The 13,289-nt window shown below is 35.8% G+C and overlaps 1 protein-coding gene across 1 annotated transcript in view; it reads left to right on the top strand.

The window, feature by feature from the left end:
* Positions 1-13,289, top strand: part of LOC100543833 (adhesion G protein-coupled receptor A3) — a 251,820-nt gene that overhangs the window by 40,573 nt on the left and 197,958 nt on the right. Inside the window, exon 2 of the mRNA XM_085229268.1 lies at positions 2,992-3,063. Within this exon, the coding sequence (XP_085085394.1) occupies positions 2,992-3,063 (72 nt within the window). The remainder of the gene's footprint in view (positions 1-2,991; positions 3,064-13,289) is intronic.

Below are 13,289 nucleotides of genomic sequence, written 5' to 3'. Positions count from 1 at the left end.
ACTCCTACTCACAACAATTGTCCTTGGAAGGGAACAGTTTCATGAGTTCCACTATAACTTTAATAAGTGATTAATTACTGTGCAAAAATAATGTGATTTACATTTGCTAGTGACACAGTTTTTTGTATTCACAGAGCTGCTCCATTGGTACAAACCAAATCCATTCTGATAACAGCCTGTTGCAAACTCTTGGTCATGACTGAAGCTAATTAAAAGCAGGTGGATCCTTCCCATTTATCAGACCAACAAGCTCAGTGAAATATAGATAATTTATAATTCTTCCCTAACAATTAATATTTTTTTTCCCCACAGACCTTATTGGAATGTTGGGTTTTTCTAAAGCCATGATTCTTTCATGTTCTGAACAGAAAAACAATTTTATTTTAACTATAGTATCCATACTACTGTGTTTATAGAAACTGCATTTTAGTTGGCAATGTGAAGAGAAAGCCCTGAAGGAAACCTGAGTTTTGAAACCTGATCTCTGTGTGAAAGTCTCTATGAAAATCTGGTGTAAAGATTTGAAAGAGTTACTTTAGAAACACAAATCTATGTAGGTATGCTCTGTGATATTTTTTAATTTTTTAGTGTCTGTTATATTTCTCAAGACTTAATTTCTCCTTCAGAAAAACGAAATAATGACCCAATGAGATGGCAGCATGGCTCATGTTTTGCAATATTGCCATGTTTACTGAGTGTTCTGTTTACGATCTGAGTGTTCAGATAAAACTTGTAATTTATTATTAGATAGCTCCCTTTCATTTCTTTATTTTATTTTTGTTATTGTGAGTTTATTTATGTAAAAGATACAGCTTTCTGTCCATGTATATAGAGGAGACCCAAAGGTGGAGTAGGAGACATGCTGCTGACTTGTGGGACTTTCGTGGACTTGCCAGCAATGTTCAGATTGCCTTCTTTTTCTAGACTCGATGAACAAAAGTCTGGAAAAACAAATAGGCACCACGAATGTTTTTCAAATATGGAAATAGTTGTATCTAAGCCAGATGAGAGTTTTGAAGTACATGTATCTTTGCAAATCAGACTATGCAGAACAGTCCAAATATAATATTTATACCTAATGTCATTGTAATAGACCTTAAAGATGGTCTCTCTGTAATGTAGTGTATAACCAAATGACCCAATATGAAATGGAATTTAAGATGTTAGTCTTTCTAAGCTCAGCCAATTTTTATTTTCAGACTTTGCTTTTTTTTTCTTGAACGATCCAAGTGCAGTGCAGCCTCAGAAGATAAGAACAGAATATAATAATAGAAAGAATTATGTATTTATGTTTTCTTGTTTATATGCTTATAATTTTAAAGCAATTCTTCAGTTTAGTCAGTCACAGTGTAGGTACCTACACTGTGTTTAAAACAAAAAAAACCACCACAGTCTGACAGATAATGCAAATTGAAATAGCTTGCTGCCTTGTGGTCTTGTCATTGCTGAAATGTATTGCTAAGATTGTAGTAAGGAGTTGTTAGAGAAATACATACAATCTTTCTTATCTGATAAGTAAGAGGTGGACCTTGTGAAATATGATTTCCTAGTTGATGACAGAATAATGCCAGTGTGTAGTGGAGCTGTATTTTTTGGTGATAGAAATAGGATTCTGTGTGCTTTCAAATACTTGGGTTTAAGTGTTTATGTCTGATTTCAAATTGCCACTAGTGTCTTATAGTGACCTGTTCTGGTTAAGAAGTAATGCTGCCCAGGCATATTCATGAACACCTTGGTGTAGTACCAGATCAGCTCCTAGCTCAGAACTGAATTACTCTGCTGTTCATGTCTTCTGACAGTGGGTCATCAAATTGCATCAGGCTGTTTGTACATGTCCAATTCTTGCTAACATTAAGTGTCCAATAACAGTAATTATGTTGTCCTATTATCAGTGTGTTGTCTCTTGCATGTGAACTTGAAAGTTGTTCTAAGATGTATGTGCTATGTAAAGCACTTGCTGTTTATATGTAATAGGAAATACTAAGAGCCAGACAAATTAAGATAGTCTTGTGCAACAGATTATTTTAAAACATCAAAAAAATAAAAAGTTGAGACTTAACGAATCAAGTTTGCTAAGAGCATAAGATGTCTTTTGAAATTTTGTTACTAGCTTTATCAAAAGCAATGTCTCTTACTTCGAAGTCATCTTCTGTGCACTACTAAAATGTAAATGCTACATAGGAGAATCCATTTTATAAGCATTTGGGAAAAGATTTGTTAGCAAAATTTTCTTCTGCACATTGTACAGTCCTTAGATCTGTATAAAAAATGATTTATTGAACTTTTGAAATAAGTTAATTTTTCTTTTGTGAATTGTAAAATTTTAATAGGTTTCATCTTCAGAATGAGTTGCATGTTCATATTGTACTGCTTCTGAAATGTAGCCATGAAAAACACTGGCTTAGGAGCTCTTGTGAAATTGACAGTAGGAACAAGAAGAAGAGCTGACACATTTTTCAATTGCTTGCACGCACAGTGAGTTTGCGTATGTGCTTCATGGTTGTGAATGGGACAGATGAAGTTGAATTACTGAATTTCTACTGCACAAAGGATAGTGTCAGTCTTTGTACATCCCTGCAGTAGCAGCCACTGAAAAGTGACTAGATTGTCTTCCAGTAACTGTGGAACAGTTTTTAACATGTCTCTTGCTTGATCAGCCTTTTGCTGGCTGGTAAATACAACAAATGTTTTTACTAGTGGTAACTTTCAATCTGCAAGTGAAGTGGGGACACTTACCAATGTCATACTTTTCAAGTTGCAACCAAAGTTCATTTGTTGACATTCTTGGGAGTGCATTTATTATTTAATAAAGAAAAACTAGCTACTTCAGAAAATAGCTATTCATAAAGATTACCATGCAGGGAAAATGCAAATGAAGCAGAGAATTTTGTGATTAGTTTCTTACAGAGCAGTCATTTACTGTAATTACATGTTTTTAATCAGTAGAATTATCATGTTCTATTAACCAAATTCTTTCCTGAATTCTTACAGGATTCTGAGTAACAACAAGATCTTATGGTTGAAGAATGGCTCTTTCTTTGGACTGAGGTCCCTGGAGAGACTGTGAGTAACTGATCAGCCTCTTCCTTCTTCAATTAAAAAGTCTTTATATTTTGAATGTAAAACCAAACTTCGGATAAGAAAGTTGGGGTGTTCTGAAATGTAGTGCGCAGTAGATTTTCTAAGCAACTGTCAAGTTAAGAAATTGAATAGAAATGAGTGAATGGGGATGGACGTGGAAAATACAGGAAGGCACTACCATCAATTTGAAACTAAAATAAACATCTAGTCAAAGTCTTGTACTACACTGTGTACACTATCACAGGGAAGACTGGTATATGTAACGGTAACACTAATGTACCTGACATATAGTTTGGGTTGTTTAGCTCACTGGTCTCCAATACTTCCATTTTTTAATTATATTCTAGACAAAGAAACTGGACAGCATTCCGACATTGACAAAGCTCTGTGGTTGTGTATTTGTAGCCAGTGTTTAGAAGGGCAAGAATGATATTTCCATCTAATTTGCTCAGAAGCAACTGATGAATTAGGAAGGAAATGTTTAGAAGCTTCAGTGGAATAAGTGCTACTGTAGTAACACTGTTTTCTGTATGTGGAGGTCACTCATTTGAAAATAACAATGCTACCAAGTCTAAAAGTCCATATTTAATATCTGTGAAAACTTTACTGTTGTGTGTAAGCCATGCAATTAAATTAAACATATCTTAAGTTATCTCCTGCAGGTTGATTAAATTATTTTTGTTCCTTTCTGAGAATATCTTCGCTATGTAGAGCTGTTGATATGAAATAGTTGTTACGTTTGTGAATTCATTAATGTATTCTGACATATGAATGTTTCCACATGCAAATAACCCCAAAACAACACCCTACATTTAAATGAACTACAGCTAACTGTTTGAACAGTCTCCATTAAAAAATAAATAAATTATATAGTTACAGATCTTACAAATACTTCATTTAATATTGGCAATATTACAGGCTATGGAATGAACAGCATTTGTGTTGTATATTATATAGTTGCTGGTGAACTTTCAGTTTAAGAATGATTGGATGTTTATAAGGATGCTTGCAAATATTTTAGAGGAAATCTGGAGTAAGGGATAGAATTACAAATCAGTAAATTAAATCCTAAGATATTGCAAGTTGTGTTTAGAAAAAAGAAAAATATTTCCTCTGTATTTTTCTTTTTTCTGTGTTTAATTTGCATTTTTTATGCATCTTCTGACATGGGAACTTCAAACAAGGATGTGTATGGATTCATAATGAATAAAACTTGAATATGCTGTATCTCAGCAGTAGTACTGAGCATGTACTCTTAATGTGTATTAATCATCTGTTAAGGAAATACTTTCAACCTGAAGAGACACTGCAGACATTATTGAGAACAGTAACAAAACGTCTTGGGTGTGTAGCCTTAAGTATCATCACCATCTAAACCCTACTTTTATGGTATTGACTTTTTTTTTTTTTATACAACACTGCAGATGAAATGAGTCTTGTCTCTGTATATGCTGACTGCTATTTGGCCATGATGTTAATACAAAATCCATAAGTTGTCCTTGAAGGCTAGAAGTGACATTCTCATCAGATTCAGATGCTTTGTTTCTCGTTGTCTGTCCATATGCACTTCTCATAAATACCTACAGTAGCGAAGTTTAATCTGGGGAGTTAGAAATGGCTTGGGTAGCCTTCTAAGAGGTGGAAACAGTGGATGTGAATGAACTACCTCTGGATGAGTGTCTCTAACACTTAGACAAATGTTTTCCCACTGTATTCTCCTTGTATACAAGCCACTTCAGAGTGGTATTTTAGATGCTTAAGATGGAAGACCATGGCAACATGCAACTGCTGGCATTGTTCATGGGTCATCAAAGTGGACCAAAAGAATTTTTACTCCTTGCCTTAACGGTGAGATGGAGAATCCTATGAAATGTATTAGCAGGAAAATCCAGTTGAGGTGATGTTCAATTCACAAGATCATGTGATTAGAAATGTGGATGTGCTGGAGTTAAGTGGTATTCATTCAATTTAGGTTTGCACTCCTTGTGGTCTTACTGGGAACAGAAGGTTAGGGAAGTGAATGCCATAGATAAAAGAATCATGCATGTCAGTCATTCTTTTGTGGTTACTGTGAACCAGAAAAGCATTAGTTCGTGTGGATGATGAAGTAATTTAACGTCAAACTTGAAAACTTCAGAGTTTAATAATAAATTTTGCTTTCCAAGACATCGCAGCAGGATTTGGATTACAGAAGTGTTAGTCCTCCCAAGCCCTGGTGATTTCCCAGCAATGTGTTGCCCAAGTGAGAAGCCTTGCTGAGCAGTTGCATAAAATGAAGAATTCTAGTTTGAAATTACTGAGAAGCATTAGTTGTTTACACTTGAACTGACTGTTCTAAGAGTAAGGCAGTAGCTATTTATCTAAAGACTATGGTAGATTGTCTCTTATTGTACATGAAGCACGTTATTTATTGTAGTTGTTATTATTGTAGTTGGATCTTGTCTTATTTGTTTTTCCAGGCTTCTCAAAATACTTTTTTATACGTAGCATTAATATAAGTTTTCTATTTCAAATTGTATTCATTTGTATCACTGCTGTAAAAGAAAATCTGATATTAGCTTTTATGGTGATACAACCAGCTAGGGGGAAAAACAAAAAAAACACAGATTTGAGGATAGTTATTTCCCTTGTGGTAGTAGAAATATATTAATAAAGTATTAGTAAATACATTATTACTAAAAATAAAACATTTAATACCTTCTATATTAAAGATTATATAAGTAAAAATTGTCAGAGTACGTTTATGAAATATTAGCTTTTTTTTAATTGGAAAGCTTATAAAAAATGTTTTGAAAAACTATTTCACAAAGGGTGCTCTTTCTGTATTCTGTGAGCATGACCAGTGAATCACAAGAGTGCTCTGTGGAGGTGGCACACTATCTCAGCACTCAACTCGAGTTTTCTGAAACCCTTGTGCTCATTTGTGAGTCAATCTTTACAAATGTGTTTTAGCATCTGGATCATGATGCACCTCTGTGCCTCTGGGTTTACTTTGTAGTCTAACTAAAAAGAGGTGAATACTATTACTTAAATACCATGTGGGAATAGAAACTTTCTGTAAACTTAGGTTTTGTACTGTACTCAGTTATATAGACTTTGACTACTCCCTTTGTTTTGGATGAAAATCAGAAGTATGGGTAGAAAAATAAACTTTTTTGAAGCAAATGTGGTAAGCAAACTGTTAACACCTTGAAACCATTTCTGTGGTACACCCTGTGGAGATGGCTTCATATTCAGGGAGCTCAGAGTTCAGTTTGGATTTGAAGCTTGGGGCTAAGACTTGCCAACTTGTAATGGTTTCAGTGCCTTCTTTGTTGGTATTCAGTGTCTTATATTCTTATGAGATGCACTGATCTGAGCAGGACAGACCAGTTATTACAGTCAAATAGGTTTTTCATATGCTTTGAGTATCACAAAAGAATGGCAAAGCAAGTTTTCCGAGCCATGAAACAGGTGCTCCTTTTAGGTAAGTCTCATAGACTCGGAGGCTTTCATTTAAGTAAGCGTGATTTTGGAGGACCTGAATAACTGAGCGTCTGTATAGTTTGTATGTAGTTTAGTGCTTAAAAAAATATTCCATAAATTGAAACAAGATATAAAATAGAAAATTTCCATTATAATTTGGCTATTTCTTCTAATTTTTATTTATAACTCATTGCCTATAGGAATAACCATTGTTATCAAAATGGCTTAGTGCAGGTTACCACATTACTAGGATGTACTGTATCATGACAGTGTATCACGTGGATCCTGCTCCAACAGTGTAGAGCAAATGAATATTATGAATAACAGTAGTGGCAAGTCTCCTTATGCTTGATAACATCTGGCCTCTAAATAACTTTTCTGGAAAATGTTGTTGTCCCCAGAATCATGAAGAGGACTACAATTGAGACTATTGGGCCAGATGCTCCAGCTATGCTGGACCCAAAGTTGATGTCTACACTATGAAATTAAATGTTTTCCCCTCATCCTGATGTCAACCGGCACGAAAGAATGTGCAGAAAGCTGTTAACCACACTATTCTTTTTCTTATTCTCCTCAACTTTGCCTTGATAGCCTGTTTTGTGCTGACCCTCATGCTACCTCTAGCAGGAGGCAAGCTCTTGTGGCTTTTAGTCCCCTGTGGGTTTCCTGGTGCTCACTAGGGTTGATTTTGTACTTGTGAATTTTTTTTTAAATGGGTGTATGAGGTCTCTCTCTCTGTTTCATAATGGAATGTACGTTTTTATGAAGTTTACAGAAGCATAATTACCTCTGGGACTGCTCTACATTGTCCCATGTGGCTGAAAGTCTTTATCAGGTTCAGAAGTTATTTGGAGATAATCAACAAACAAAAATAAAAAAACGTACACAAACAGAACATGATTGCATAAGCGGCGTTTCCTTGGGAAATCACGATGGAAGATCACTACGCAAGATTACACATATTTTTCACAGTTGACCCAGAACAAAAGCATGCCAGGCAGTAAGACTTCAAGTTTCAGTAAAACTGCCACTGTTACATTTTCCTAATATTCCTGGACATGTTTCTAGACAAAGAAAAATTCCACTGAAATATTTTTAAGATTTATTTAAAAAAATTTTTTTAACTGTATAGACCAGTTCTCACAATGATTGTGCCTTTATTAAGTGTTGTGGTATTATAAGGCTACCAACTAAGCAGCCAAGTGTTGTCCTCATTTACTACTAGATAAGACTGAATAAAACCTTAGTTTTGATAGATTGCAGTACAGTCACTTTCTGCAATTTTGTACTGTGCTATGCAACTGAAGTAATAGTACATTAACTTGAGGGAATGAAAGAGCAGGAAAGGCAAGCACAATGAATTAGATCATATGAAAAAAACCACACTGTTAAACAGCTGTTGCAAAAATATGGTGTTTGGTTATTCTGTAAAGCTCAAGTGATGAAAGGTCAAAGTCTAAAGGTTTTACATTTCAATATTCTGAAGTGCTTCTTATAACGTAAAATTTACATTCTCTAAATTACTGGCCACTTTGCTTTTTTCCTGCCTATACGTGTAAAATGTGCATTTATACATGCAGAAACAGAGATGTGCATCTTTGACTCTATGAAGGATTAGAAGAATGCTTAAAGAAATGCTGTAACAATTTAGGTTTCAACTAAGTTAACAAATTAAATTTAGAATTACTTGTGTTTTTTTTGGAAATTATTTAAAAATAGGTAAAGACTAGTTGTTACAAGTTAATATTTTGCGATGACATTCAGGATTCAGTTGCAAAAGTTTTTTTTGTTTTTTTTTTTTCTGAAGAGCTTGCATCTAAGAGGCTTGAGCATAACTTCAGGCAAACGTTACACAGAGTGGACTAAATAATCTTGGAGACTTCCGATAACCACATTAATTCATCTCAAATACAGCATAGCCATGTTTTGAGAAATGCTGCGACGTTATTCTGGGTGAGGGTGTTTTAATACGCACTTCTTAGAGCTCTCTGTTGTGCAAGTAGTCGGAGCATGATTGAAACTATTCACTTTTATTTATTTGGAGAAATAAGAAGGGAAATCAGTACAGATTTCTTTCAAGCAGCTGAAGTCTTGACATTTTTTGTTTTTCAAATCCCGCATGGATTTAGTGAATTCTCTTGTTCCAGTTGACAACCATAAAAAAACAAGCTCTTTGTTTAAACTCACCTTTGGTATTCTAAAATAATAAAAATATAAATGCTCCAGCAATTATTTTTCCTTGTCTAGCAATGTGTTGGGGAGAAACAAGAAATTTTTTATTTTAAATTTCTTATTGTGTTGGCTTGTTGTAATTGTTTGCAACAATCTCATTATGCTAAAATACTAGATGAAGTGGTTAAGTGTATCCCAGCAGATGAGGAAGGTCAGGAACAGTTATTTGGAATGATGTTTCTCCTGCTGTACTTTGTGTAATCTCTCTAAACTGGGCTGAGAACGATTCCTGTACCTCATGTTCCTCTCTGTGCTCATTGAACTTGAGTTACCCTTTTAGTTTCAGTGTATGATTGAGAGATGACTACAGTGTTGTTAGCTGAGCAGAGTGATAAAGGAAAAGTCTCATTCAACATTTATTACCTTTTATTTGTTTAAAAATAAAAGAAAGCAAACGCTAAGCTACTGCATTGGAGAGGGGGAAGGGACAACAGGAAAACCCACCACCGCTTCTGAGTTCTCCAAACTTCAGACATTATGTCTAAGTGTGCAGTATCAGTGAGAGATTTAGCGTGACATCAGGAATTATGGAACTTGTTATTGTTAGCATGACTGTCAGAAACAGAAGAGTTAGAAATTAAAAAATTATATCACCCTCTTTCTAATAGGCACAGGTACTGTAAGTCTTACAAGCATGAAGTGCCTGTCAGGGAACTTGTAATGCAATCTGACAGAAAGATAATGGATTTTTTTTCCTCTAGTTAATTATTATTTTCCAGGACAAAGTCACAATATAGACTACTAAACATCATATGCTTCATATTGTTGAGGATGAGACTACTCTGTATGTATACCTGTAAAGAGCCTCCACAGCACAGGACTGAAAACAAGCAGCATTCTCAAGGGAGTTGATGTTTCCTTTTGGATATTACAGTGCCATTGAAAAACAGTAGCAATTAACTCTGGAAAAACTGGTTAGCAAAGTCAGTGCCATAGCTCTAGTTCAAGATATCCAGAACCAAGTGTGATTTCCATCTTTTTTTCTACCTTAAGCCTGTTGTTGATTTGTCTTCAGTGTTCGTTTCTCTGAATCTCAAATTTTCCCCCTGATAGAAACAGTATGGACTACCAGGCCATGTCTGTACTCTTAATTCTGGGCTTCAGAGTGAGATGTGGGTCTTGTTTTCCCCCCTCCCCCGCCCAGCACATTGCTAGACAAGGAAAAATAATTTCTGGAGCATTTATATTTTTATTCTTTCAGAATACCAAAGGTGAGTTTAAACAACAACTCACTTGCTACTAAGAATTTATACCATGCTAAACGGGCTGCTGGGATCGCGTTCTTCCAGTCCTGGCAGTGAACTATAGTTTCAGCCTGGGCACATAGCTGCCAGCTGCTGGTACATATGTGCTATTGTAATGGTACTTAAGACATCCGTGGTTTTTCAGGTTTCACTGCTATGCTTGTAACATTTTGCATTTCTTTTTCCCTAACAACACACTTCTGTGAATGCCATGAAATGCCACATGCCAATATAAAAACATTTTCTAGGGATGAAGCAATTTAAGGAACATCTTTGTCAAATGTGTCAGTACTTCATTTCAAGTATGTACTGTTTTGTTTCCATGTAGCAGAAACTTTTTGCAGTGATGAAGCTAAGCTATATGACGAAGGACTGAAGCAAGCTGTGTACCTTTTCTGTAAAGAAATGGTATGCTAATTGTTGGAGGAAAATCAGAAGTGCAGTTTAAGGGCAGTTTGTATGCAGTCATGTTGCAGTGTGCTGGAAGCCAAGCTGGTAAGGATTGGTGCTAGCTGGGAATAACTGAGTTGGTCTTACCAAGTGAGCTGTGAGCTAAGTTGCTAGCAGTCCTCTGTTCAGTATTTTGTGGTTGTGATTCCTCAGCTCTAAGCTGTTGCTTATGTGGATGGAATATTTTCAGACTTCAAAAAGTATTGCAATATGTCTTGTATTTACATGCAATGTGCTCACTAGCATTTTTACTGTTCACGTAAATGTTGCCTCATTTGGTCACACCTGGACATAAAATGTGAGAGACCTCAGGCCCTGAGCAGGAACATCTCCCCTGTGTATCAGGAAAAAGCTCTGAACTCTATCCTTCCCCTGAGAGCTCTTGGGCTCTACTGAATCACTTGCTTTTTTTTTTTTTTTGCTCTATCTCTGACTTGATATCAAATGGTAGATGTTTCTCACTTGCTTAGTCACAGAAAAAGAATAATGTATAAAACATATTCTCCTCCAGAAGCTTAACTGTTCAGACTTGTGAGGTCTCTGATGAAGACCTGCTGTTGCTCACTCACATCACAGTAGTGTATAAATCTGCCAAGGGCAGCCATTGGCCTTTGGAGATCATAGCCATCAAAATTTTTTGGAATGCCTGCAGAAAGCATAGCTTATTCTCTAGCTCTTTACTTGACTAAGAATCTTTGAGATGGTAAAATTAAAAAAAAAAAAAATAATTAAAGAATGAACTGTATTTATGCCAACTGAGTTTTAAGCCAAAACAAACAAACAAAACAACCCCAAAACAAAACAGAAATAAGTTGTCTAAAATAGTTAGGAAAGCTGATGTAATGTTACAGCTGTGGGCAGTTTTTCTCCCACTTCTTAATATAGACCCAATTGATTAGTTGGCTGTAGCATAGTGCTGCGTATGTCAAGTAGGTACAAAATGGTTGTTCTCACGAGAAAATTGCATGCAGACTTAGCACATGATAAGCTGTCTTGCGTTAACACAAATTACCTCGTTCTTGAAATGGAAAGTGACTGGGAGAGCTATAGAGGATGTTTGTGTAGTCTGAGCTATGCACATATTCAGTGGAAGAAAAGGAATTGCAAAATTCCTCCATGGTCTACTTTAGGAAGTGTTTTGTTGAAAAGAACATTGTGCTGGAATAAAAATGTGGATTTGTATTGTCCTGGGTACTGAATGAATAAACTGAAATTATTCTACACGATGATACTGAGCTTCATCTTATAGAAATAAGCAATTTTAGTTAAAAATAAGCCACTTGAGTTAGCATAATGCAAGAAACTTGTCGAAGCATAAATAAAATGTTTTTATCATGCTTTTATAACCCAGAAAACTGCCAGAGGGGCAGCTTGAAACTCTTCATAACAATTCCTTTCTATGAAAAAATCTGAAAGATGCTACATCAGGAAAAATGATTTTAGTTGTAGCTATTGAGAGGAAAAAAAATAAAATTAAAAAGCATGCCCCCTCAACCATAGCTGTAATGCTTGTACTACAATGCTGTAATTACTGGCCAGTGAAAGAAACTTTTACCACTGATGTATGTTCCCCAAACACATGGTGCACTGGTTATTTTGAGTATTCTGTTTCTTTATGTTCGATACTCACGTTGTTGTCAATGCAAAGCAAGTTAATGCTTTTTAAAAGACCTTAAAGAGATGCATTTCAGCTGAAATGAGAATTTAAAGTACACTGTGTTCAGAACAAAGCAGTGTTTTCTGTACTATGTCAGCAGCTAAGTTGAGCATTTGATAGCTTTTCCCCTTTTGTACCATTAATTGCTTGTAGGTATTTCTGAGAAGCGCTGGTGCCTCACAAGGGACAATTCTCCCAGCTGAGTGAAGTTTGAGTACTGTATTAAGCTTTCCTACTGTACAGAGTTATGTGAGCTCACAAAAATGTTTAGGAATGTGAGAGCAGAAATTGCAGCCAGGCTGTTTCCAGGCATAAGAAAAAAATTTGTTCAGTGCTCCCTGTCATAATGTATGCCATAAACTAACCATGCTGTTAATTGTTTTCCAGCACTCCGTTAAGAACTCTGAAACGTCAGTTCAAAATTATGTCTCTTAAAATTATGCGTCAGGGAAGGTGAAGTCATCATATCATGTGTTTTTTTTTTTCATTTTCTTTTTATGTTTCTTTGCCATTGGAACACACAAATCCTTATCAGTCCAAACCTGACAGTTCCGTTGACCACAAGCGTGCCAGCATGGGCGCCAACATTTTTTCAGTGCCTCATGGTTCAGATTGCCGGCACATAATGTGCAACGCTCCCTCTCTTGGCCTTTTTGGCATTTTAAGAAAAAAGGAGGAGTTGGAGAGGAACCTCCAAAAGCCATGTCCTGCATCGAGTAAAAAGTAACACACTGCTGCTGAACACTGCAGTGCCAAGAGGTGTCTGCAGTAAAGATGTAAAGATTCATGTCACAAATTGTGTTTTCTAACTTCAGCAAACCCCAGCCAGGCACAGAATTCCTTCTGTAGCAGCTTCAAACAGTGTTTTGAGCAAAGAATTTAAGGACTGCTCCAAATCTTTTTTTCCTTCCTGTATTAGCTGCACTTTTCTTTTGCATTACTTTTACATTTTTAATATGTATCTTAATGGCCTACTTTTGCCCATGTTATTTTATAGGACTGTTATCCTTTAATTTAAACGATTTCCTTTCTCGTTGTGGTGTTCACCACTAATAAACAATGCTGTAATATTTACTTTTTTTGGCAAAGCAAGCCAAAACTAGGCTGATCTCAATGACGTCATGAGAGTAACTATGAAGTGTTTATGGGCACAAAGCCTA

Source organism: Meleagris gallopavo, chromosome 8 (assembly GCF_905368555.1).
Source record: "Meleagris gallopavo chromosome 8, MGAL_WU_HG_1.1, whole genome shotgun sequence".
In the NCBI taxonomy this organism is placed as follows: Eukaryota; Metazoa; Chordata; class Aves; order Galliformes; family Phasianidae; genus Meleagris; species Meleagris gallopavo.
This window is presented reverse-complemented; position numbering and strand designations above follow the sequence as displayed.